Raw genomic sequence first — 27,921 nt, 5'->3', positions numbered from 1 at the left:
CGCTGTGGACATCAGTAGTAATGTAAGGCAATTCAAGTCACCCCTCCCTTTACATCCTCAGTGTTCGGTAATACAGGAGCTCAGTCTAGCTTCAGCAGTCAATGTTGACCACTGACTCTGCGCCATTGACATGGCTGATCACAACGGTTGATGGTGATACACTCTTCTCCACTTTCCAGCCAGGCTCAAATGGCGGGAGCAGCTTCTGGTGACGCCCGGGGCGTACAAACAGTACTATATCACCGAGAATGTAGGTTGACTGTTTGCTGCTGCGTGCTTGTGGAGGGCTCGATGCAGACAACTCTCTCTCCACAACATCGCGTACATGGCCAGCCGATCCACTCAGCTTGTTAACCCACTCGCTCACCACAGGGGCGCCCAGGCACGCTTCCAGAACTAATGACCGGGGCTTCTAGGCTCACATCGCACGCATAGGCGACACTGTTGTCGAAGAATACGACCGGGAACAGTAGTAGAACAGCAGGAGGTCGAGCTCCCTCCTCCAGTCCGATACTTTATCTAGTACTTTCCTCATCAGCGTGATGAGAGTCCGATTCATGCGCTCCACGCCGCCTTGCAACTGTGGGTGATGAATTGCTCCCGTCTTCACACGCACGCCGAATTGCGTGAGGAGGGCCTGGACAAGAGTATTCTGGAACTCAGTCCCGTTGTCCATTCTAGTCTTGTCGGGCGGTCCCCACCTGCAGCAGATACTGGTCATGCAGCGCTCCTGCAAGACTAGCAGCAACGTGTCGCGTAGTGGCTTTACATCGAACCGCTTGCTAAATACATCAGCTTACACGAGTGCACAGTGGTATTGTCAGCTGCGGTCTGCGCCAACTCTAGTGTGTCAACTTGCAGCACACTAGAAGGGCGACTGAAGATATCTGGTTCAGTAAGTGGCACCGTCGCTCCACCGCGTCCATTTGCCGCACAGCACGCTTGCCAGTCATGGCAATATTCTTGGCAGCGTAAGTTCATACCTGGGAAGTAGCAGATGCCGCGCAACATTTCGTACATCACTGTCTAGCTACCGTGCTCGGACATCTGATGCGCTTCTTCCACTACACGTGGTATCAGGGATTCTGGGATGAACGACATGGTCACATTCCCGACCGCCGGGAGCTTGAAGCTGCGAGATAGCTCTCCATCATCCATAACAAGCTGGTCTCTGATCCTGTTGAATGGTTTTACCTCGACTCGTTTGCTTAGCTTGACGGCCGACAGTACAGGCATCAGCTGGGGAGATGCTCTCTGGACATGATGTACCTTATCGCGCGTGATGGCTTGTCCTGTTGCATCGTCAACTGCGCTAGCGTTGGGTGCAGTTTAGTTGTCTGGTCTCCTTCAGGTCAGTTGCCACTTGTAAAATGATGTTCAATGAGCACCTAATGCAGGCCTACTACGCGAACACGGCATACATTCTCGGCAACTTCACAAAGCAATCCAAATACAGCCTTGGAGTCGGTAATGAGCTGCATTGATTCCATGCCCCACTCAACAGCCAGTGACAGGCCACGCATTGCCACATCGAGTTCTGCGACGTTGATGCATTTCCTGTCGTCGCCATCACATAGCCACTTGCCATCCTCAATGATGTCTCCATTGCGTTTCAGCACAACGCCAGTTGCCAGGTCAGACACGTCGCAGTAGACTGCCCAGTTGCCGTCAGACGTTGATGGCACACGCCAAACTCCACACGCAGTGTCACCACATGCCATATGCTCAACTACTTCCTTGGCACACCGTACATTGCCTTACAGAACTGGATCGTCCTTCCCAGTAGTTGTGCTTGCCATATGCTTCAAGTACGAACAAACGGGTTGGGGCCAGGCGCATACTGGGTAGTGACTGGTCCACTGGAAGGCGCTTTGCTTTGTCAGGGGAAGCTCAAATTTAAGATGTATGCCATCTCGCCTCAACCATCTGGCACTGGTAGCAGATGTCGACAGCTGCAATGCAAAGACTCGTGCAGTAGACAGTAGCTCTGGTGGCTTTGTCGGCAGGCTGTAGCGCGCCAGTTCAGCAGCTACTGCTTCTCGTGTCGATGCTGGCATCAGCACATCATCAACATATTTGTCCACCTCAGGCCAAGGCCGTGTAACATAACTTTCTGGGCAATTGCTAGCCCAAGGCACACTCGCGTCATCACGGACAGCTTGTAACGACTACCTGGTAGCGTTGAAAAGCAGGATCGACGTGCACTTGCAGGTAAGCCTCGTGTATGTCAACGAGCTCATACCGCTCTCCGACTTTCTGCCATTAACGAATCTTCTCCGAACATGCGGGCGCATCCTTACCGGGCCTGGACTGGATCAGGTTATTCAAGCCATGGTAGTCTAAGCACGGACGTACTGGAGTGCTAGCCTTGTGTGTCTGGCTCTTCGTCATTAGTGGAATGAAGTTTCCAATGCATCCGTGGGTGGCCTCATCAAGCTCTACTAGCCAAACCCTCTCTACCCACGAGTCCACTTCTGCACAGGGTTGAGCCTGTGGACCATCGAACAGATCTCTGCGTTCGTACTGGCAAATGACTGAGCCGATCGGCCATGTTGGCGCTTGTCCGTCGGTCCTTCCAGCGCCACTGCTCCGTGTCTTTATCCCATCAGATTAGACCGTTGTCGGCTTCCAGCATTACCCCTATATCATGCTTCGTCACGGTCACATGACATAAGGGGTGTTCACCGGCACACACGGTTGTTGCTGTGATGCCAGAAGTTGCTGTGCCCGGGCCAAACTTAGCAGGGTTTAACTCACCTGCTTCGTCATAGCCTATGCTGACACCTCCGATGCCAGCAATTAGGTCTGCGCAGAGATGTACGTATGCGCCAACAGCAGCGAGTGATCCGACAACACTTGCTTTCACATGCACGCGTGGAAGAGAAACAGGTTCATCTAGACGTTGAAGCTGGAGGTCTGTTTCAACTAGGATCTCAACAGGGTTGCCATCCAGGGCCACCTGTCGGTCGATTCCGTATGAAATTTTGGTGTGCTCGATAGATTTGCACTGTAGTCGTAATAAATTGAGGAGCAAGAAAAGTGTTGTATGAATGCCAAAGGAAAAGAGCCAAGAGAAAGAGAAAGAGAGAGAGAAGGAAAAAGCAATAAGGAGAGACAGATGTGTTGATGGAAATTCATAGATACGGTACAGTCCGCACAGGGACGTATATGAGCAGGTACACTGAACCTGGGAGACGTATACAAATACGGGGGTGCATAAATAAACTCTACCGTACGGGAAATGTGCACAAGGTGATCTGAGGTCATGGAAACTGTTGTGTCATGTACGGACCTAATGAGGTGGTTTATTTTACAGACAGATGAGTGTTGATATAGTGAAGAGTCAGGGAGGCCATGCCCAGCAGAGTATGGTATTGTGCGTAGCACGGGGGTAGTGCGAGGTCACGTACCGTGTATACATGGCGACAGACATGGGGAACGACTATGCCGTGAATGGGTGAAAGGATAACATGATACAGGATAGGACATGTCCCTGTTTTTAAAAAAATGAAAAAGAGAAAAACACAACAGCTGGGAAAGAAACTGTTATTGAGCAAAGGCAAGACAGATACATGTAAGGGTTGTACATAGCCAACCACATAGAACAGAATTATTCAATGTGCGGGCTAGCAATAGCATGAAGCCAGAGAGAGTTACATGGTAGCGATCAATCTCTGCGGTGGCTGGATGTTGTTGCGAGCACGGAGAGTTGGCTGTGACGTAGACGCAGGCTGTTGATGCGGGACTAGCGCGGCCGGTGGTACTGCTGGCACCGGTCCGGGAGGAGTCACTGGCAGAACCAACTTCACAGAAGACCGGATGAGGTGGCGATGTTGTAGGAGCGATCGGTGAGTTGCTCAACCACTGTACCCTAGCGCTTGTTGTCGAACCACACTTTCGCTTCCAATGGCAGAGGGGAGAGCGACTTGGCTGCTAAGCATTGATCGAAGTGATCTTCTTGGCGATGCTTAGCCTCCTGCTCCTTGGTCCGGAGAGCGGTGATGTCTGGCCAGAATGGTTGCAGGAGATCAGGTGGGCACGGAAGATTGGTGCGGAGCCTGCGGCCGTATAAGAGTTCGGCGGGCGAATAGCCGTTGGCAAGGGGTGTAGAGCGATAGGCTAAGAGAGACTGCTGTAGATCACCTGGCACAGGTGTCGTCACGGGTTTGGAACCGCGAACAAACTGCCTCTACGCTCCTCGCCACGCCACACAACACAGGAACAGTACATATTGTTAGAGAGCGTTTTCTCTGACTTCATTTCACAAGGCGACTGGAGAACTCATAATTATCAGACAACTAACACTGACAACGAACGACGGACGACTGACACTGAGACAAGACGAGACAACAGAATATATTAAAGTGAAGGCGTACAACGGGGACAAGACGAGCAAGTGTGTACCAACGGGGACAGAAGACGGTGCAGCCGCATGTACGCAGGAGTCGAAAACAGCGCAGCAGCATGTACCACGACTCAGCAGCATGTACAAGAAAGAGACACAAAAGCAGCCACATGAACGACAAAGAGCTACACGTGCAACCACATGTACAACAAAGAGACACAAGCGCAGCCACATGTACAACACAGGGATGAGTCGTTAGGCAGTCTGCACGCCGCGTTCTCCTTTGCGGTTGCTTTGAGGATGCTTTGGGCTGCTGGTCCGATGCGTGATGTTGCACGACAACATAAACTGTGCAAAAGCGTCGAAAGCAAACTGTGGCCCGTTATCGCTAACGAAGATGTCCGGATAGAGTAATGACGGCTCGTGACGTAGTCGACGAGAAACAAGCGACATCAATTTAACAGGAGGAAGAGTCGACGGTGATCAGGTACTGGTGGCCGTCGACATCACAGAGATCCGATGTGATACACTGCCACGGACGCTCGGGGAACAGAGTTGTCTGGAGTGGCTCTGAAGACTGATGGAGCTGCTTGATACAGGTAGTGCACTTGGCGACGTACGCCTCGATGTCGGCAGAAATATCTGGCCACCACGACGAGAAGCGGTCACGGGCTTTACTCTTTGTGACACCTTGGTGACCATCGTGCAGCTTCTGGAGGATCTCAGGCTGTAGCTTGGACGGAAAAACCAGGCGAAAGCCGTGGCACAGGACACCTTGCATGTGAAACAACTGGCTTCGCTCAAGATGGAATGGCTTGATGTCGTCAGTGTAGTATTATTCACAATATGGACAAGGAGACATGGACGAGTAAACTAATGAGGAGCAAGAAATGCACAACCAGTAGGTAATTGAAAAACCAGAGAAGTCCCGAGCCAGTGAAGCACATCAAAGTTCTGGCCTACGGGAAACGGCCTGTGTGACGTACATACAGCATGCAACGCATACAGTCATAAGTGTACAGTAGTGTACGCATAATAGAGTCCAGATATTACAACAGTCAGGAATGGTAACAGGCCAGTCATGGATTACGTAGCGCATCACACTGGATAACACGGAAGCCTTGGCTAGGTTGGCGAGAACGGATGGACTCGTGGGATCTTCGGCAGTAGTTGATAAAACCATGCCTGATGCTGGTGCTCGTGAAAGCGTGTCAGCCATCACCAGATCCTTGCCGGGAACGTGTATGGCATGAACTTCGTCCCGGAGGAAGCCGAGCAACATTCGTTGGCATCAGATGCGAACCTTGTCCAGGTCTCTGGTGTTGATCAGCGGTACTAGCGGCTTGTGGTCCGTCTGCACGATGAACCTGGGAGCGCCGAAGAGGTACTGGTCTAACCTTTCGCTCGTCCACACCACTGCGAGGCATTCCTTTTCTATCTGTGCGTAGCCTTGTTCCGTCTTGGTCAGTGAAAGGGAGGCGTAGGCCACTCGGCGCCAGTCGCCATTGTGCTTCTGCAGAAGAACACCACCAATGCCATAGCTGCTGGCTTCTGCACTGACCATGATGGGATGCTTGGGGTTATAGTGCACTAAGCACGGGGCTGAAACGGAGAGCTCTTTCAGCCGAATTCGTCCTGCTGTGGGGAGTCCAAGAACCATTCAGTGTCGGTGTGCGGGAGCTGACGTAGGGGCGCTGAGATCGTAGCCAATTCTGGGATGAATCTGGCGACGTATGTGAACAGACCCAAGGCACGGTGGAGCTCAGGAACATTCATAGGCTCCTTGAGGTCTTCAATGGCAGAAACTTTGCTGGGGTCGGTGTTGCGGCCCTCTGGCCGTGGTAGACAAGATTTCCTTCCAACCGTTACTTGTTCTTGTTCTTTACCAAGTGAAAAAAAAACTGAATCTGCAAGAGTCCTGAAAAGCAAAGATCGACACGTGTACATGTAGCCTCAAGCAGAAAAGCTGGCAGCGCAAAAGGAAACATGAAGCCAAAAGAGATGCCTAGCTCTGGCGTACATCGTTGAGGTCACTGCGCATCCGGTGCACTGCGCTCCAAAGATGCAGGCACGGCGCCCTAAGAAGCGACGACATCCATAAACTGCATCGCATCATGCAGATAGAGCGATAGTGTACCGAAACTAGTATGAAATACAAACAAAAACAAAATAACTGAGAGAAGCGAAAATAAAGAAATCAAAGAGGAGAAGAGAAAGAGAAGAGAAAAGGAATATAATTCTTATTACTTAGAGCTAGACAGATATTGTCAAGGAGACATTCAGATACACAATAGAATCGACTCGACTGCATGTAGAGTAGCTGCCTGTAACTGCAGCAGAGTGGAGCACGCAGGTACGTGATCAACCACGGGAAAAGTGAAAGGTGAGAGAAACAAAATACAAATAAATTCGAACGAGCAAATACAATAATTGTGAATTCACGTTCCAGTGTCTGTAACACCATGGCTGTAACATTCTCCCCCCGGTAAGGCAACCCGGGAGGCTTATCAATTTAAAAAAAAACATAACAGACAGTCTGGCAAAAAGCGGCAAGTCTAAACATCGGCTTTTACGACAAACCATAAACAAGTCACCAGTGTCCGCCGCCACACGAGAGTTCATACCTGCTTGTGTACGTCCAGCTTACACAACCGAGCTACTGGCCTGCGGCATGTACCCATCTGAGTCTTTACATCCACAACACGTACACGACCATCCTTGCCGGGGTGAGTGGCGACGACTCTACCACGAATCCAACTTCCTGGGGGTAGGTTGCTGTCGGCGATGATGACCACATCATCCATTGCCAAGTCAGCTGCACTTGCATGGTCCTTGTGCCACTTTGTTCGCCGAGACAGCTCTGGCAGGTACTCTTTCACCCATCGCTGCCAGAACATGTCAGCTAAACACTGAGCTATACGCCATCCCTTCCGCAGGCACAAATCAGCATCAGTACTGGCGGTGATGGGGTGGTTGGGACTGGACGTGCTGATCATTAAATGACTCGGCGTCAATGCCTCCGGATCATAAGGATCAACAGAAACGTGTGTCAGTGGCCTACTGTTTACAAGGACTTCAGCCTCTGCGAAAGCTGTAGCGAGCACCTCGTCGGACGGCGTACGCACATCCATGATGGCCCGGAGGGCACTCTTCACCGAATGCACCAAACGCTCCCAGACTCCACCCATGTGCGGCGCGGCTGGCGGGTTGAAATGCCACTGGATGCTGTGCAGTGTCAGCTCTGTGGTGAGTTGATCTTGTTGCAGGGCCGACAGTGCTGTCGACAGCTCCTTATCTACTCCATGCAGGTTTGTGCCATTGTCGGAGTACATCTTGGCGGGGTGACCACGCCGGGCTGTGAACCGCCGGATCGCCATGGTAAGACTGGTTGCGATTTCCAGATGCACTGCGCGGGTAACGAGGCACGTGAATAGCACGCCACAGCGTTTCTCATAACGTCGTCCCACCTTCACTGTCAGAGGACCAAAGTAGTCGACTCCTGTCGTTGCGAACGGACGGATGTTGGGCGTGAGGCGCGAGGCTGGTAGGTCGCCCATCATCGGCACTTGCGGTTTGCGGCTTGCATTCTTGCACTTCTGGGACAGTATCCACAAGAGCTTGACTGCGGAGCGACCAGTCAGGACCCAGTAGCGCTGGCGGATCTCATTCAACACCAGCTCTTGACATTGGTGGCCAGCGGCTTGGTGGTAGTGCTGGATTAGTAGCTTTGTGAACGGCTGCTCAGGGGCCAGGACAACAGGTTGTTTCGTTGAGTGGTTGAGACAATCGGCTTTCGCCAAACGACTCCTGAGTCGGAGAACTCCATGTTTGTCCACCAGAGGTGTCAGTTGTCGTAGTCGACTATTGCTTGGTAGAGGTTGTCTGTTGTCCAGTGCATTGATGTCCTCTGAGAATGCCTTGGCCTGAGCATTGCGCCACAGTAGCGGTTGTACAGCTTCGAATTCATCTGCTTCAATCTGCGGCGACGACTTCATGTCGCTCTTCTGGCCTCTGGCTGCTGCCTTGATGTTGTGCACGAAACGCATGAACCTGGCTGTGGTGCGTACGAGTTTCGCCCACGATGAAATTGGTAGCCTCAGGCAGGGCTTCGCTGAGCTGTGTGGGCGGCTCGACATGAACGGTTAGAGTAGCGAACTCGGACTTCCGCTCTGGGTCAGTGGTGGCTGTTGCTGGGGGCGATGGCTGTTGTGGCCACTCACACTTGAGTGTTCGCAGGAATGAAGGGCCTTTGCACCATCTTCCCTCACAGAGCTCTTCAACAGAGAGACACCGAGTAGCATCATCGGCGACGTTTTCTGCTGTCGGCACCCAGCGCCAGTCCTTTGCCGTGCTGTGTTCTAGGATCTCTTCGATGCCAGGAGCCACAAATGGCTTGTGCTGCCGGGCATCGGACTGTACCCACTGCAAGACGGTTCTCGAATCGGTCCAGAACCCTGTAAGCTGCCATTCGATTCTGAGCTCTTTTCTCAACATCTGGGCAAGACGGACGCCGCGTACGGCTGCTTGCAACTCCCGACGTGGGATAGACATGGGCTTCAGTGGTGCCACACGTACCTTGGCTGATACTAGGCAACTCTCGATGCCCTCCAAATCTTCGGCACTGAGGTAGGGAGCTGCTGCGAATGCTTTCGAACTTGAATCACAGAAGACATGCAGGGATCCAGGGATCCAGGGATCTTGACTTAGTAGCACCTGGGCAGTGCAAACTTGTTGAAGTCGAGTAGCTGTTGGCACCACGAACGCCACCGAGCTAGTAGACTAGTTGGGAGCTCATCATCCCAGCCGATGCCACTGAGCCGTACGTCCTGCAGCAATACTCCGGCAGGCACTGTGACCCCAGCTAACAGACCAAGTGGATCAAACACGGACATGTCGTGACTCAGGACCGCTCTTTTGGTTGGGCGTAATGACGAATCGGACAGCTGGTTGAGGCGTGATGGATGCACGGTGAACAGGAAGCGGTTACTGTTCGGGTTTCACCTCGACCCTAGCGCACGCTCCACTGGCAGCTCAGTGTTGGCGGTGAACGTGACGTCACCCACGGCGCGGAGCTCTGGGGCGATGCTCTGGAGGACAGTGTGCAAGCTGCTCACCCAGTTACACACCTTGAATTCACCACGAGCTTGAACTTTGATGTTCAGAGCCACCATCTTGGTTGCCTCAGCTTCTGTACTGCGGCTATCGAAGTAATCATCTATGTAGTAGTCCTCTTGGATAGCGGTGGCCGTCTCTGGGTACTGAGTAGCGAACTGCTGTGCGTTGTGTTTAATCACATACTGCGCTGATGCGGGCGATGAAACAGCACCGAAGATCATGGACTGCATGCAGTATTGCTCAGGGTCGCCATGGCGGCGGTTACCATGCCAGAGAAAACACTGTGCCGACTGGTCGTCTGCCCGGATATGCACTTGGTGGAACATCTCTTTGATGTCTTCGCCGAAGGCTACCTTGAATTGTCGAAAGCGGAGTAGGACACCAACCAGAGAATTAAGTAGGTCTGGATCCTGGACTAGCGCATCATTCAGACTTGTGCCAGCGATTTTGCAGCCGCGTCGAAAAAAATCTCAATTTGCCGGGCTTGTTGACTTTGTACACCCCGAAGTGCGGTAGGTACCAGGTAAGGCCGCTGATGTTGGTAGCTTCATCGGGTGAGAGCTTGCGCGCGTATCCCTTTTTCAGGTAGTCATTGACCTTGGACTCGTACTTGGCTGCAAATTCTGGCTGGGCATCCATCTTCCGTTCCAGGTGACGGAGGCGACCGAATGCCATGTCATAGCTTCCTGGGAGCTGTGGTCAGTCCTGCTTCCACAGCAGGCCCGTCTCGTAGCGGCCATCGATCCATTTGCTCGTATGTTGTAGCAACGTTTCAACGTGAGCAATCGCTGACGACTTCAGTGTTTCTGCGCACAGCTTTACGCCAAAGTTCTCTACGGTGAATCTGTCCTCGACCAACTGGTTCAGAGTGTCATGGTCGGACTTCTCCCACATAGTCAGCGTGATGTGCGGGTCCACTCGGTTGCGAAGCTGTCCGCAGAGGCTGCCATGGATGACCCAGCCGAGTTTGGTCCGGGATGCCATGGGAGCATTGGGCGGTCCCTCAATAACTTCCCGTGCCACAGTCAGGTGGCCGTGGTCCTGACCAATCAGCAGTTGCGTTGGTGAGCCGTTACACTTCGACAGGTCAATACCGTGCAAGTGGCCCCACTTGCTCTTGACCTTGTCCAGATCGACCGGTGGCGCTGCTAGAGTTAGGCCTTGCCTAGTCCGCACATTGGTGAGGACGAAAGATGCAGAGCTGCTAGTACGGATAGTGAGGTTGACTCTCTCAGTCGCTCTGTCCTGCTGTGTGATGCCGTTGGTCCACTTCAGGGACAGAGGGTCACTGGGCCCAGTAGCGCCTAGGCGCCGTGCCAGGTCTGCGTTGATCAATGTCACTGTGGATGCCTCGTCGAACAGTGCTGAGGTCTCAACTGTTCCACTGGGTCCTTCCAGTGTGACCGGCATGACACGGAGCAATACATGATTCCGTGTGGCGGTTGCGCTGACAGATTCCGCCGCATCGGTGGACTCCGTTGCATCGGTCGGCGCTTCGTCAGCGGATATATCATGGGTGGCATTCATCACGTCTGACCTGGGGGCGTGATGAAGCAGAGGGTGGTGTGGCTCCTGACAGCCATCTACCTCACACTTTTTGCTTCGAGAGCAGTCTTTCAGCATGTGGCCGTGGTTTAGGCAGGCAAAGCAGAGGCGGTTCTCTCTACAGATCTTCCACAGCTGACGGATAGGCTTGCCACCAACCTCCGAGCACTTGCGGATGTCGTGCTCGCCTGTTCCACAGCCATCACAGGATTTCTTGCCATCGCGTTTGCTTGACGGCTTGGTATCAGCTGGATCCCTGGTGATTGTGTAGTTCACCTCTGGACGACGACCTGTCTTGTCCGGCACTTGAGTTCCGGTACGTGGTACGTACACATGTGCGGCAGCTTCTGCTATTTCCAATAACCATTTGGAGAATAGAGCGATACTGATGTCACCCGACGTTGACGACTGCATCACTTTCCCCCACTGCAGCCGCAGACTTGCTGGTAGCTTGGAGACAAGCTCCTGGCGGAGTTGCGGGTTATATAAGTGTCCGACGCTGTTCAGCAGACTCATTGTGTCGACGAGTGTCTGGACGGACGTAGTGAAAGCCATTATGCCGTCAAAATCATCATTTCTGATGGTGCTGAAGTACCTGGCTCTCTGGATCAGGGCGCCGATCACAAGCTCGGGCCTGCCGAAACGGAGTTCAAGAGTACGAAACACTTCGTTGATGTTGTCTGGTACTGCTAGCAGTCCAGACACGGCGTCCTTGGCCTTTCCCCGCAAACATTTCTGAAGGTGCACGAGATTATCGGCATTTGAGAACCCACACTCCGTTGTGGTGGCTGAACAAAGGCCACTCCTCTGGGGCTCCGGAAAAGAGTGGTAGATCCTTTGCCATCGTCTGCCGAGCATGGAAGCGGTTGGTGGTCCTGGATTGTGGTTCCGGATGTGCTGGTGGTGGAGGGGGCACCTTCAGTTGGGTGGCCTGAGGAGGACCCTCACTCAATGTCTGGTGGATGGCCAGCTCAGAATGCACACGTTCCAGCTGCTGTTGCAGGAACAGTTCCCGGGGAGATGGTGGGTCACTGTGGGTCAGCACAGGTGTAGCCGGCATTGCTACGAACGGGGCTGCTGTCGCATTTAGCAGGACTGTCCGCCCTGGCACTGGACCATTTCTTGCTGGTGGCACAAACTGCCCTGCAGCCAAGAAGGTCACCTGGTGCGTGACAGGGTGCTGGAATTGGCCTACTGCCGGCGTTTTGCGCTGTGCGAACAGCTCGTGCGTACGCGACACACTATCCAAAGTTAGAACGGCGGGCTGAGCAGCATGTATACGGGCCGGACGCATGCAAAGTCGAAACGGGTAGACCGTGCTGCGCAAACAGCTCACGCTGAGGGGGCGCACTATGCTGTGGATCAGGCACGGGTCTAGTTTGTGTGTCAGGTGCACATGGCTGCGCAGCACTCTGGGTGTTTGGGAACGGCTGCAGCAACTTCACAACGCCATCGAGCATTGTCTTTCCCAAACCAAAAGTGAATTTATGTATTTCCAAAACACAAAATTATATGAATGGAAAACATGGAAAACCTCCAGTCAAGTACGCGCTGGTACTATGAATTGCCAGTACAGAACTGTCTCTCGTACCGCGTACATATGTATGACAAAAAACTCCACAGCGCGACACAGCGCCGCGGCTCGATCCCAAAGTGACAAGCGAACAGCATGCACACATCAAAAAAATGCACAATGTAGAAACAGAAATCTTTGAACAGAAACAATAACAAAGTAACTGGAATGTAAGATTGTTCATCTACAGATATTCAAAGACTTTCACACTCAATAGTGGTTGCACGACATCCTCCCCACCAAAGTCTTCTCAGGCGTAGCGAGCTGGAGGCCGAATTGTGCGCGTACGGGTCGATCTTGCAGGCGGGCCCGCTGGCGCTGGCTCTGATGACTGTGGAGCCTCTAGCAATGGCACCGCAACTGGCGTGACCGGCGTCGACAACTAGCACGGGTTCGTCCGCAGGCTGCTCCTCGACCACTCACACCGGGTCACGATCGCCCGAGGCGATCAGCTCCAAAGGAACCAAGCGCCGAATCGGACTCAGCACAGAAGAGCACTCTCCATTCTCCTTCATGACACGGACCTCAGCCACTCTGACTCGCCCGTCACGCCCAGGAAAGAGCTTGACGACTCTGCCCATCTGCCAGCGCTGGCGCCGCTTGTTGTCAGCAATGATGAGGACGCCATCATCAACCACGATCGGCGACGAGCGCCCAGCATGGTACAAATTCAAGGTGACCAGGTCCTCCTCTTGCCACCGGCTCGTCAGGTGTCCCGTCAAAGCAGTAACGTACTTCTGACGCCGACCCAACTGCTCGGCCGTCACGTGCTGATCGGTGACCTCCGCCGCGCCGGGCCAGAGCTTCCCACACAGCATCGCGGGCGAGAGAGGCGGCTCGGAGTCCAAACCGCCAACGTGTGTCAGTGGACGGTCGTTGACAGCAGCCTCGATCTCACACAGCAGGGTGCGCAACTCGCACTCCTTCACCAACGCCTTGCCAAGCACTTTGACTAGCGGGCGCTTCACGGCGGCAACGAGCCGCTCTAAAAACCCGCCGAACCACGGTGCCGCTAGTGGGTTGAACAGCCACTCTGCCGACAACGTCTTCGCCGCTGCTCGGAACGTTGTGCCGTTGTCTGAACGGATGCAGGCTGGCTCTCCCCACCGTGCTCAGAACCGCCGGTACGCCAGGAGAAACGCTATCTTCTCCAAGCTCCGCACCAGGTCGATGTGGACAGCTCGGGTGGTGCCGCACACGAACAGCACGATCCATGCCTTGCCGCCATCCTTGACATAGAGAGGGCCGGCATAATCCACTCCGCATAATCCAAAGGGACGCTGGTGCACCACGCGGTCTCGTGGTAGCGGTGCGGAAACTTCATCCGCGGCTCGCGCATCCTGCCGACGACAGATAACGCATTTGCTCTTCACGCTGCGCAACGCGCGTCTATCGCCAATGATCCAATACTGCTGCCGCGCAAGAGCTAGCACACTCTCGACACCCTGATGTAGTGACTTCAGGTGGAGATGGCGCAAAAACATCTCGGCGACGTGGTGTTTAGCGAGCAGGACCGGGTGCTTAGCGCCGTACGTCAAGTCGCTTGACGCCAGCCGGCCGGCCGCCAACTCGCATCACCCCGTCGTCGTCGATGAACGGCTGGTACTGGAAGAGCTTCGACTCCTTCAGCACCAGTTGACCTGCCAACAGCCGTTTGACTTCCTCCGGGAAGAGCTCCAGCTGCACCTTCTGGAACACGAGTGCCCTGGCTCGTCTCTCCAGATCTTGAGTCGACAACGGTGGGCGGCTCTGGGGACGCCAGCTCAGCAGACACTTGGCGACTCCCAGCAAGCGTGGCCACCTCGATAAGCGCGACCACCAGAGCTGCTCGGGCTCCAAGCTGGCGGTGACGACATTCACCTTCACTGGTAACTCTTCTTCGGTGCACTCTACTGTTGGTCATATTGGCCAGGCGGGACCATGCTGCCAGCTCGATTGATGCAGCTCCTTCAGTGTCGCACCACGACTTGCCAGGTCGGCCGGGTTGTCGCTGCCTGGACAGTGATGCCACTCCATTCCTAGGCCGTTGGATACGTCCTGGATTTCGCTGACCCGGTTGGCGACGTACGTTTGCCAGCGATGGGGTTGGCCGGCGATCCACTGTAGCATCGTCATCAAATCCAACCAAGCGTGCGTCTCCTTGATAGGCAGGCGCACCTCTCCTGCGACGAAATGCAGCTAGCGACTGCCGACAAATGCTGCCTGCAGTTCCATCAGTGCCAGGGTCTGCTGCTTCATCCGAGCAACCTTGGATTTGCTGAAGATCAGCTCGCTGACTCTGGGCCACGTGGCGTAGATACAGCAGCCGAACCCGCTCTCAGAGGCGTCGACAAACAGATATATCACTGCTTCGGCGCTGCAGCTGAGGTAGCGCGGCAGTGGCTGGTGCTGCAGAGCTGTCCTCTCTCCCCACCATCGCCGGATCAACACCTGCATGCTTGCAGCCACCCGGTCATCCCACGCGACAGCCTCCTGCCATAGCTCCTTGAGGAACAGCTTTCCCTGCAGGACGTACGGCGACGCGAACCCGAGAGGGTCGTACAGGCTGGCCACGCAGTGCAGCAGCTGGCGCTTTGTCGTCGGATCGTCACAGTCTGGAGGCACCGGAATGCGAAGCGAATCCTCTTCGCCATTCCAGCAGAGACCGAGCACCTTGCCGCTCGACTGTACCTCGTCATCTCCAAGCGAAACATTGCACTTCCACTTCCGCAGATCCATGCCCGCTGTCTCCAGGCACGCGGTGCTGATCTTCTTGAACTGGCGTGCCGCGTCATTCGTTTGCACGCTGGCGATGCAGTCATCGACGTACAGACTGTCGCGCAACCGGCCAAAGATGTCTGCCTCGGTCGGCGTGGCATGCTCCAGCGCGGACTCCAGGTGCGTCCGCAGCACTGCTGTGAGCAGAAACGGTGAACAATTCACCCTAAACGGCACCCTCGCCAGTCGCCAGACCTGCATCTTGCCTGACGCATCGCTCCACAGAAATCGGAGATAGCGCCGGTCGGCCTCCTTCATACCGATCATAACGAAGGCCTTCCTGATGTCGGTTTGCACGGCGACCGGCTGTTCCCGGAACGGAATCAGCAAGCCTGCCAAGCTCGGTAGTAACGACGGGCCCGGGTCCAGCAGAGCGTTCAACGACTCACAGCCGGCCTGTGACGCGGACGCATTGAAAACAACGCGCGTCTTCGTCGTGGATTCGGCCTTGAATACTGCATGATGCGGCATGTAGTATCCCGCCGTCGACGGGTCCGGCTCAAGCTCGATCGCGCCCAGCTCACCGTACTCGCACAGAAGGACGTCGTCATACAGCGCCCGCCGGCCGTTGCGGTCGAGCCTTGCCATAAGTCGCGACGCCGTTGCCATGGTCTGCGCATAGTTGTCGGCTGGACGCTCCGCCGACTTCCAGAGCAGGCCGACTTCGTAGTGCTGTTCCTTCCGATCTCCACAGAGAACTGTTCACTCTTGTGCATGGTGTCTCCAGTGAACTGACCCTTGATGGATAGAGGTGCACCAGATGGACCAAGGAGTTTGGTACTGGATGGTGTGAGTACAGGGCGTTGTACGAGATTCTGTTAGTGGAGTGCATGATACACGATACATCAGCACCTGTGTCGATCTTGAATAACAAATTTGTCGAGCAAACAGGCCGACTTACTGACCAGGTCAGTTGACTGGGAAGGACTGGTGTTGGATGACAGCTCTACCACAACACCCATGAGTGGCGACGGGGACGCAAGGATTCATTTCCGACAGCTCTGGCACCACGCGTGGTTGCTGGAGTGGAAAGACAGACGGCGGCGAAGTGGCCCTTCTTTCCGCATGAATTACACTTGCGACCAGATGCAGGACACGCAGAACCGTTGCTCTTGTGCGAACCAGCGTGGCCACATCACGGACTTGTTGAAGATGAAGTGCCGCTCTTCCTCTGCATGGATGGCGTTAATGCAGGCTTCGATGGAATGTCACTGCGCTGTAGACGACTCCTTGCATCTTGCTGCTTTCCTCCAAAGCGGGATGCAGCATTGACTTGCGGCCTGGCGGCTTGTGCTGCAACGTCTCCGGAGATTTTCTTGGCCTGCCTGGCCCTGAGAACTGCATCCGTGAGGGTGAGTTTTGTGGGCTCAATCTGCTGCAGCTCCTTGGCGACTTGACGATCCAGAAGGTGAGCCACGAGGCGATCTCGAATTCTGTTGTCCTTCTGGTCACCGAAGTCACAGAATTTTGCTACGGCGTGAAGTTTCCGAACAAATTCTTCCACGGACTCTCCTGGAAGGTAGACGCACTGTTGGAAAATGGTCCTCTGGTGAAACACGTTCAGTGCTGGCGTAAAGTAAGCGTCCAGCTTCGTCATGACCTTGTCATGCTTGTCCTCGTCTCCAAAGGCGTCAAATACCAGTTGATCGAGGACAGTTTCGGCCTCTGGGGCCAGCCAGTAGAGCAACGTAGAGATTTGTGCTTTCTCGTCTTTCGCATTGAGCTCTGAGGCGAGGCAATATCCCACAAACCTGCGTTTCCAAGCCGGCAAGGCATCTGGAATGGAGAAATCAAAGTCTGCAGGCGGCGCGAGCTTGGCCATTTCTACTCGAAGTGTAGACCTGGTTGACTAACTTTTGACACCATGTTGTGCCATGCACTGACATAAGGAAGTGGTTTATTTTACAGACAGATGAGTGTAGATAATTATAGGGAAGAGTCAGGGAGGCCATGCCCAGCAGAGCATGGAATCGTGCGTAGCACGGGGGTAGTGTGAGGTCACGTACCGTCTATACATGGCGACAGGCAGGGGAAGGACTATGTCGTGAATGGGTGAAAGGATAACATGATACAGGATAGGACACAAACCAAATGTACAAGCATGAGGAATAAGAAACATGCATGACGAATTTAGAAAAGGGAAATTAAAGTTGCTGATGCGATTTCATGATAAGTATTAAATTATATGCCCAAGGGGGTCCGAGTCTAGAGTCGTACTGCCACAGTATTCCCACCCAGAGAACGAGTGCGGGAACAATCAAGTGAATGATAAGAAATCAAAAAATACAGGAAAGAAGTACAGTATGAAACACTAGTAGCGGAAAGCGGATGATGCCCAGCGCAGCAAGTCAATCAAGCAAATGCGCAGGCTTAACACGATCAACAGAGACAGTCTGGTCCATACCATTGATACGCTGAGTGAAGTACTTGGGAGTGCGCTTGACCACGGGGAAAGGACCATCATACGGCGGGTGGAGTGGTAGCCGAACTGCGTCACGGCGCAAATACACTTCAGCGGCTGTGTCCAAATCGCTGGGCAGATAGACAGGATTCATGCTAGTACGGACGTGAAGAGGACGGATCTACCGCAGGAAGGTAGACAGATGAGATGCGTAATCACTGCGGTCGCTGGCAGGAGTCAGGGAACTAGATGGGAAGAATTCACCAGGAAGGCGCAGCGTTGTACCGTAGACCAGTTCTGACGTTGAACAGTTGCTATCAGGCTTTGTCGATGTCCGGATGCTGAGCAGAATAAGCGGTAGCGCTTCTAGCCAGTGAGTTGAGTCAGAGAGAGAGTCCGAAGTGATGACTTGACATGCCGATGTAATCGCTCAATTAAACCATTGCACTGGGGATGGTAGGCGGTATAGCGCTTACGCTGGTATCCCAGTAGCTTCATCAAACTGTTCCAGAGGGCCGACTGAAAATGAGCACCACGATCTGTGACAAGCGAACAAGGTACACCAAACCGAGCAATCCAGCCTGAAGCTAAGGCAGACGCAACAGTGGATGCAGTGGCATCGGGGATTGAATCGCCTCAGGCCACCGGGTGAATCGATCACTGCACGTCAAGAGATAACGATTTCCGTTGCATGAAGGAAGAGGACCAACGACATCGATGTGGATGGAATCAAAACGCTGAGCCGGCACAGGAAAGCTACCAATAGCAGAGTGGGTATGACGCTGGACCTTAGTTCGCTGGCACGAGTCGCAGGCCTTGGTCCAAGTGGCAACATCCTTCTGCATAGATGGCCAAACAAAGCGAGCAAAACCGGGTAGCACGAACACCAGGATGACGGAGACTGTGAATTATTATTATTATTATTATTTAACCCTAGGACGGCCACCACTTTCAGTACTCCTAGAACGGCCAAACAGTGTCATTTGACACCTGCATACATCTCCATGTCTAAGACCTATGATAACGGTTATTATAGTTTTTGTTTTCAGTGCTGGCTATCACTAGCGGCAGTTATGATGTACACAACACTTTAGGATTCACCCAGACACTATTGTTGGCTATATGCAACTAAAATACAATGTACGCGTGACGAAAAATGCGAAGGATGAACTCAATTACTGGCAAAACCTCAATTACTTGCATAGGAATTGCTTATAATCACAGAGGTACAATAACAAGCAATGTGTCAACGTCACTGGGCCCATGAGGAACTGATTTTTGGGAATATGTGCTTTGGAATAATCGGATTACTCGACCGTCACGATGAATGACACACAGTAACAAATACAAACATGGACTGACTATGAGCATCATTTTTTCACCAAGCTGACACATATGCTGCTAGACATGATTGCAAGATTAGGCTAGTAACGACTGCATTTTAGACTCTTTCAAAGACGTATACCCTTCTCTTCTCCTTGGCTGCCACTTAGCAACCAGACGCCATGACTATCTACAAGCTTATTGACCAGTGCAGGAATGAGCGTGTTCTGGATGTGCATGAACTAGCAAAGGTCTGGGATATTGTGAAGGCGTTGATGCCTGTCACATCTATTCATTTATGTAACCGCCTTGCAGGGGAACGCCTTCTGGAATAGTCTTTGTTGAGTAGATCCACCACATTCGATCGAAACGGTCAAGGACATATCTCGTATTTTGCTAGAATTGGACGATGTGGGGTGTCCTACTCTCACCATGTAAAACATATGGCTCTAGGTGGTCTACACTAGGCGGACCATTGATAATTCTTCCTACTTCTATCTCCTACATCTACCGTCTTTGCATCCTGCAATGTGATCTTGAAAAACAAAATTCAACCCGCGATTATTGGCAATGAAGTTAGATGGTAGTTCACTTCAATTTACCAGAGTGGTTAATACTGCAACTCTTTCTTCTCCGTCAGTTTCTTGACCAGCGATGCACTGATGATGAAGTTGTCAGTTATTACTTAGCAATCACCTTCTGCAGCATCCGGGGCCAATAAAGAGAGAGAAGGCATCCCAGCGGCTGCCTACCCATTTAGCCTGAAGCTGGGGAGGAAGAGGTTTGGTTCAAGAGCCTTATTAGCTCGTCAAGTTGTTAGAAAAGATTATCTACCCAGGACCATCATTGCGATAATGCGGTGTACCATCTCTAGGTTGCAGAGTTGCGATTCCTCTTCCTCAACACTATCCATTTCGGGATCTCCACCACTCCTGCCACTGTTTCTGACAATTCCTTGACTGGACTATCCCGCAATCCTCGTCCGCTCTCTGGAGGCTCGTAAACCTCATTACATTCTGAATCCACAGGTACTCAGGTGTAGACAGAACAGATCCACCACTGCCAATGGTCACTACACTTGAACATCTATCAAATGAAGATAAAGTTGGTAAATTCGCTTTCATGGTCCTCAGATTCATGCATGGTAATAGGCTACATCCGTTCTAGTACTTCCTTGGCCGTCAGACTGCGGTGGCTCCTCTGGGGCGATTTACAGGAAAATGAAAGGGAATGTGCAGTATCAAGGACATAAGCTGAAGGGTGTTTGTGTAATCTGTGCACTAATGTTTACCCGCCCCAAATTCGCGATTCTCGCCCGACGGTTATATGTTGATCATATATTCCGTCCTGTATTCAGCAATTTTCCTGCCCATGCACCTTTCTTTTGTCTGGTTGGCATACGAGCAACTCAATACGGCGGACACATTCGAAATGTGTTCATGTTGTTTCCATCTGGCTGCAATAATGGCTTTTCTTAGTGCAGGTGTCAAATGACACTGGTTGGCCGTTCTAGGTATACGTACTCGCCATTATGGTACCTCATCAATTAAAAATCAAAGGTTTATAGCAGACGAAAGAGGAAGCAAAATTAGGAATAGTCACAAGATTTGAACTTATTCTGATTAACCAGATTTCGGTAATTCCAAAGGTTTGACTCGCGCGGTGTCAAATGACACCGTTGGCTGTTCTAGGGTTAATATTATTTGAACCTGGTACCCTCTGCTTCTCAATCATGGTCTTAGACCATCCCACTATGCCTGCCTGCTTGGAAGGGGAAGGATTTTTTCCAGCCGTGCTGCGACCCACAGTTAATTGGGAACTCGTGGCCTGGCACGAGGAAAACATGGATGCAGTGAATGGGATTTTCGGTCTTTGACCACTTGCTGGTGAGCTGATCTACTCACCTCCCACCGCTTTAGGAGCTGCATCTGCGCCTTGATCCTTGAAGGGTGGTGGCATTCCTACGGATGCGGAAAACCCGGCTTCCAGCCGAGTCTCACGCGAACCGTGATTTTTTATTTTTTTATTATTATACGCACTATCGCCATGCAAGCGGGAATGCCTACTTCACTTGTTCCATTCAGGATGATGATAAAGAAAAAGACAAACAGAAAGCTCAGAATCTTGAGGAACAATGCTGCAGAGCAGAAAAGCTGTGATCGATAGGATGCGCTACAGAAAGGTGAAAATTATTACTTCATTGATAATAGCTGGTGAGTTGTCTCTCGAGACTGTGGATAGACACACATATATCATGGCGAAATTTATGCGGCACAAATGGGCGAGCTACACCGGTAGACACGTCACAGATAAGCAGAGAGGTACTGCCGGGCACTGGAAGACGCTGGAGCTTGAGTGGTGAGTCAGGCTTCGACATGTAGGTAGCCAACTAAGCATCAGTCTCTTGGGCAGTGGCAAAAGCGGTGAAATCAACAGCGTGCGATTGGCTAACAGCATCAACGTCAGGGCGGGATAGAGCATCAGCGACAGTATTCTCCTAGCTAATCATGTAGCGAGTGTCGGTCGCAAACTCGGCAATGTACAACAGTTGACGAAACTCACGAGAACTCACGTGAATGACGTGAAGAGGACAGATTAATAGCAAATGTCAGCTGCTTGTGGTCTGTCAGGATATGGAATGAATGGCCCTCCAAGTGATGCTGAAAATGCCGGATTGCGAGGTAGATACTTGGCAGCTCACCACGTCGGCGTCACCATGGCATTTGTATGTGGCGCGCAACGTGCGCGACATGCGACATTCGTTTGACGTCGCACTCGACGTGTCTTGCCAGAGTTTGCCTGGCTATATATTTCGATCCGTTCTGTGTTTGAATCATTCTTGTTTGCTCGTAGTGTTTTTAAACCATCCCACCTCCCTTTTCTCATCACTAATAACTTTGATAAAGTGAATAATTGAGGTGTTGGCCACGTTCATTTCCAGCTACTCAGGGTCGTCCCTCGGACGCAGACTTTTGTAGAAACTTGGCTCCGCCAACATTCTGCTCCGGCAGTGTCTACCCGGCCGACCCTGAATCCTCTCTCGTAGAAACTTGGCTCCGCCAACATTCTGCTTCGGCCATGTCTACGCATTTCTCTCCGTAGCCTCTCACTCTGATGGCCGGTACTCCCCAGAACCGCAAATTGCTGTGTGTTGTAGTAGATGTGCGTGTGTGTGTGTGTGTGCGCGCGCAATTGGTGTTCGGCGAGCTGCCTGCCCCCCGTCATCGTCACGGCCCGAAGAAGAGGTGGCGAGATGTGATGTCGACTGACCTTGCGGACCTCGGCATGACCACCTGGCTTGAGAGTTGCCAAGATCGTCCTGGCTGGAGACGAGTTGCGAGTAGCACTCAGCCGCCACAGCCCGCTCCTTAACCTCTTCTCTGTGTCCGTGGTCGCCCGTTTCGTCGACCAGGAGACCTGAAACGACATGCCAAGTTCTGCGCTCGCGTTCTCACTTGAACTTTACGACATTCGCTATCATTGCATACGCAATGGGCAAGATCAAGGTCAAGGTCAAGGTGTGTGTGTGTGTGTGTGTATGTGTGTGTGTATGTGTGTGTGTGTGTGTGTGTGTGTGTGTGTGTGTGTGTGTGCGTGTGTGTGTGTGTGTGTGTGTGTAATCCCAGCACTAGTTGCTGTGTCTAACGTAGCTGTTCGCTATCATTGCTTCTGTGTTGGGCAGGTCTGAGGTCTGGGGTCTGAGGTGTGTGTATGTATTTATGCGTGTGTTTTTGGATGTGTGTGTTTGTGTTTGTGTGTGTGTGTGTGTGTGTGTGTTGTGTGTGTGTGTGTGTGTGTGTGTGTGTGTGTGTGTGTGTGTGTGTGTGTGTGTGTGCGTTCATGCATGAGTATGTGCGTGGGTTCATGTGTGCGTGTGCATCAACATGTATATGCTCGTGGGTATATGTGGACATGGTTTTTCTTTGTTGTTGCTGCTACTTCCAGGATGGTAAGACACTATTACATATTGCAGCAGAGAAAGGTCATGTTTCCGTAGTAGATTATCTACTTAATTCTGGACAGTCGTTGGAACCAAAGGATGATGTAAGTCAGATTATCCCTGATGCTTTCTCGTTTTTGTATGAGCAGAGAGAAGAATTAAGCAGTTAAATATTTTTTGGGAGTATACTTCTGTGCCTTCTCTTCATATCGTGACGTACCTTCTCCCGTACGCTGTCTCCTTCCGCATCACCAAGGTGATATAGCGGCACGAACAAATGAGAGCAAGAACAATGAATTATAATGTATTATTGTGAAAAGAAGAAGGACAAAATGTTACGAGTTCTGACAAACTGTCCACTAACGTAACCAGATCTTATACAGTCAGTGAGCGCGACAAAATGGCACAAAACTGACAAGGTTTACTGAGACATTCGGCGACCTGACTCCTAGCTCCAACAATTCTCCAAGGTGCAAAGGAAAGCACAACGAAGAAGAGCACGAGCTACGCGCCACGGCAACAAAAATGCCTAAAGTTACTGGATGATGGCGAAAATAGTAAGACTCTTGGACATACCGGCCTTACTACAACTCGACGACGCAAAACAACTGACCACCCAACTTGGGAGTCTCAAGTTTATGTAATAAACATAGAAAGGGGAAGCTAACCAAAGACAAATTGTCTCAAACCGAAACGTCAATATCCTACTGAACTCCACTATCATGTAAATGTGATGGACTAGTTATGTACAACAACAATGCTCTCATGCGCGCACACAAGTGTGTACGCCTGCGTGTGTGGGCTCAACATTCCTGGACATGCAAGAGCACACACACTTACACACAACATGAGCCATGCCATGTTCATTGAATTTTGCCTGTATTTCACCTGATGATCAGGCATGAAAGTATACTAGTGGAAATTGTATTCTTGTCTCCAAGGAAATTGTTCATCAATTCCCAAAGAAATCTTCATTGATAATGATCCAGAACTCCCTATGCCATTGCCGGTGTTACCTTTACTCATCAGCTGTGTTTGTTTGTTCCTGTGTGTGTGTTTTTGCGCATGCATGGTTGTGTGCATGGTTGTGTATTTGTGCGTGTGTGTGTCTATGTGTGCATGCGTATGTGTGTGTGTGTGTTCATGCATATGCGTATTTTTATGTGTTTGTGAATCGTCATGTGTATGTGTGTATTTGTGTATGTTTATGTGTGTTTGTGTGTACGTGGTTTGTATTCATTAACATTACTACTTCTAGTCTGGTGGAACACCATTACACTGTGCAGCATGGAATGGTCATGTTTCCGTAGCAGAATATCTACTTAATTCTGGACATTCGTTGGACCCAAAGGATATTGACGTAAGTCAGGATATCCCTGGTGCATTCTTGTTAGCGTATGAACACAAAAGTCAGATTATATGGGTGTACATAGTGAGGTCCAGTGCATGTGTATCAGGTCTCATGTTCATCTGTTGTACGCACAATAATACATGCACAATTGGAAAACTTTTTCAAAGGAGAACAACAGTTTTCACTATCTTCAACAGCCTAGACAACACTATTGAGTACCTTGGGTCACCTCGAAAATACTTATAAGTGTCTTGATGAGATTTGGTGTATGTTTTCATGTGAAATCGCACTGAACACAATTATGGTTCTGTAAAGCAACCGGCTACTAGATTGGAATTCTTTGGTACTTTGTACACCTGCACAATGTTACACTTCCAGTGGCAGGTAAGATAGTTGGACAGCACAATCAGTCATGTCTTTGTGCGTAACCCGTACAATACTGGTGGTTTGTGTAAATCTGCATGAAGAAGTCTCATCCAAACTTGATTGGTTCAATTTCCAGTGGCGTACTTTCTTTTCCTGAACAAAACCAATCTACCAACCCACATGGGGAGAACACTCGGGTATGCCAATGTTGCACCAGTTCTTTTGTTCATTGCAGGCATCCTCGCTGTGCTTTTGAATTGCCTGTCGTTGGCAGCAGAAGATTGGGCGTATTTTGGAGGCTTCTTTTATATTACTTCCTCCGTTAAGCAAAACTTCGTTGCGTTTTTACAGTTCAGTTCAAATCATTCCATGGCTACGAACACGCTTTGCAAAGTGGAAAAAAGCAGCATATGAAAGATATATAATGACAGATGAAACACAGCTCGTTTCAAAGCCGTCCAGTTTCACTCTTCGATGACGACTTACACTCACTGATGACATCGAGTCTGGAGCCTCACTGACTTTCACCTCCAGCGCTGCCAGCTTTTGTACCGCAGCATTTACAAATTGCCAAGACACGATTTGATCGTGGAGATCGCCAAGTTCTTCGCTCGAACTGTGAGCTTGATGACCTCCACGGTGGCGCTGGTAGTTGTGGCCACTCTCCGGAACGCCATGGAAGGAGCCACACAGACGCAAACAAACGCTCCCCATCTTCGCAGGGGTGTATTCGTGCCAGAACGTTTCCACACCCTGAAGAAGCTCCTTTTAGGTTCCTTAGCCACGAGTGACACGGCTGTCTACAGGCTGTGGAAGAACGCCAAGTCGTCGAGGTTGAGATCAGGATTTTGCGCCGACTGCATGACAACATGAATGTCGAACATTTTTGATTTCCCCTGCGCTGCAAACAAAAGTGCATTGATTATGGTTGTGTGTGGATGCGCACCATCGACTCGTGCTAGTACAGCAGTGCCTGAGCGCTGGCCGGCTCCTGGATACTTCTTCGAGCCAGCGGTATTTCAAACTGTTTCTCACTTTCGTACTTTGGTGTCATGCGCGCACGCCTGGGGTTGTGTTCTGGTGACATCCTGCCGAGAAACGGTTCTGCTTCGCCGATTTTTTCAAAGGACTCCACGCTTTGTGGAGGTTCAAAAGCCTGTCAGAACAATGGACGACAACTCGGCTACCCTATGTAGGGGATAGATCACTGACATGTATGTCTAATACCGACAGAAATATCATGACAAGAACACTAAAAACGCAACGAAGCTTAGCGGAGGTAGTAAGTTCTTACCCTATCCCTAATGCCTTCGAGCTTATCACAGACAATAACGACCTTTTGGGGAGATAGTGTGCTGCTTTGAGTAACTTGAATTGCCATGCAAATGTTCAACAAGCTTGAAAGCAACGCCACATTGCTGCCTGGAACTAGCTCGGGAATCCCCGCAACACACTTACAATAGTTGTGAAGTGAAATACCAAGCAATGGACAGCAGCTGGCTTATGAGGAGCCATAGCTGACTTGTAATGAGCGGGAACAAGTGAAGCCAATGCCGGTTAGAAAGAGCAGAGCTAAACTTCCCAATCTACCGTATGGAAGACGATTTTATTAGAGAAATGGAGTGTAAAACCTAGCATGAAAAAAAAGAAGTAAATTATCGTATCCGTTCCCGAAGGGAACTCACGACGGCCGCTAACACCCGATAAACCCTAGCGGCAGATGCAGCGCCTAACGGTGGGGGTGAGTGGATAAGTCTCACAACCACTGGCACAAGTGCCGAGAACGACCCTATTAGCTGCATCCATGTACCCCTTGTGCCTGGCCACAAGTTCCCAGTTGACTGTGGGTAGCAGCACGGCTGGAAAAACCGCTCCCAGGCGGGACTTGAACCAGGTACCTCTCGTATCTCAATCATGGTCTTTGACCAACCCACTGTGCCTGCCTGGTCTAGAAGCGAACAAATATGTTGACGTTGCATGGATGGCACCACAAAAAAAGAAAGTGAAAGTAAGCAGTCATGCACATACAAGAGCAATGTCATTATGGTTGGTGTTGTTGTCAACTACCCTGTCTACACTGGCCAACATGCAACACTCACTGCCCACTCGACATTGAACTAGTTACTTGGTTTTGCACAAGAAGAAATAAAACTTTTAAAAAATTAAAAAAAATTCACGGTTTGCGTCTGCATCTGCATCTTCGCAGCTGCATCTGCGCCTTGATCCTTGAAGGGTGGTGGCGTTCTTGCGGATGCCGAAAACTCGGCCTCTATATATAAAACTAAAAGAGCTAGAGAAAAAGGATAAAGGCTTGCGAACCAACATGACACGGACACAATGGCGACCTACATCATCATGCGCACGCACAATAATACTGGAAAAAGGAAGAACGTCACGACCACAGCGCGAATTAATAATACAAAGCCTAACAATAATTGGTACGTAGTGATCAACAGTAAATGTGTTTGATATAAAGAAAGGAATAGACAGAGAGATAGAGATAGATAGAGAGAGAGAGAGAGAGATAGATAGATGAGGTGGCGTCGACAGTTACTTAGTCGATCTATTACAACTCTCCCTCCAGACGCAAATACTCCAGAACAATATCGCATTGGTACTGAGTCACTGCCTCCGCCGTCAAATTTCAGGCCCCAGGCTCCACTATCACTAGTGTCACTCTCACTGTCACTCTCGGCAGGGCTCGGCTGAGCGCTGTGGACATCCGCATTGTCTGGTAATACAGGAGCTGAGTCTAGCTTCATAAGGTCAATGTTGACCACTTACTCTGCATCATTGGCATGTCTGATCACAATGGTTGATGGTGACATCATCTTCTCCACCTTCCAGGCACGTACGCAGGGTAACCTCTAGAGGGTTTCCAGCCGAATCACAACCAATAAGTTTTAAATATCTCAGTTGAGGCGTAGTATTAACTGTAGTTAACACGCACGTAACGATCTCTCAGCGCGTGTTGACTGTAGTTAACACGCACGTAACGCTCTCTCAGCGCGTGGCCGCCTGCGTTTACTGCACATAGCACTCCACATTTGCCCGTAGCTACTTCAGACTGCATTCCACATCTACTCGTAGCGCTGTCGTTGAGCTGTAGTGCCGCTCACACGCGATGGTCTGCCATGGCGCGATTATCGGTGACACTAGGCTCGCCGTTGCTGTGGATCCATGGGACTGCCATGGTGACTCGCTG

At 51.3% G+C, this 27,921-nt stretch overlaps 2 protein-coding genes across 2 annotated transcripts; both read right to left on the bottom strand.

Annotated features, from left to right (window-relative positions):
* Positions 1-6,592: 6,592 nt before the first annotated feature.
* Positions 6,593-10,135, bottom strand: LOC135829101 (uncharacterized). The gene is made up of 5 exons (XM_065341507.1): positions 9,953-10,135; positions 9,347-9,813; positions 8,426-8,999; positions 6,970-8,367; positions 6,593-6,598 (listed from the first exon to the last, which is right to left on the bottom strand). Exons 1-5 carry the CDS (start codon positions 10,133-10,135, stop codon positions 6,593-6,595), a joined length of 2,628 nt encoding a protein of 875 aa, XP_065197579.1.
* Positions 10,136-14,756: 4,621 nt separating this feature from the next.
* LOC135829100 (uncharacterized) lies at positions 14,757-15,944 on the bottom strand. The gene has a single exon (XM_065341506.1). The coding sequence runs from the start codon at positions 15,942-15,944 to the stop codon at positions 14,757-14,759; it is 1,188 nt and encodes a 395-aa protein (XP_065197578.1).
* Between the last annotated feature and the right edge of the window lie 11,977 nt (positions 15,945-27,921).

Source organism: Sycon ciliatum, chromosome 13, assembly GCF_964019385.1.
Source record: "Sycon ciliatum chromosome 13, ocSycCili1.1, whole genome shotgun sequence".
In the NCBI taxonomy this organism is placed as follows: domain Eukaryota; kingdom Metazoa; phylum Porifera; class Calcarea; order Leucosolenida; family Sycettidae; genus Sycon; species Sycon ciliatum.
The sequence above is the reverse complement of the archived record's forward strand: the minus strand, read 5'-3'. Positions and strand labels throughout refer to the sequence as shown.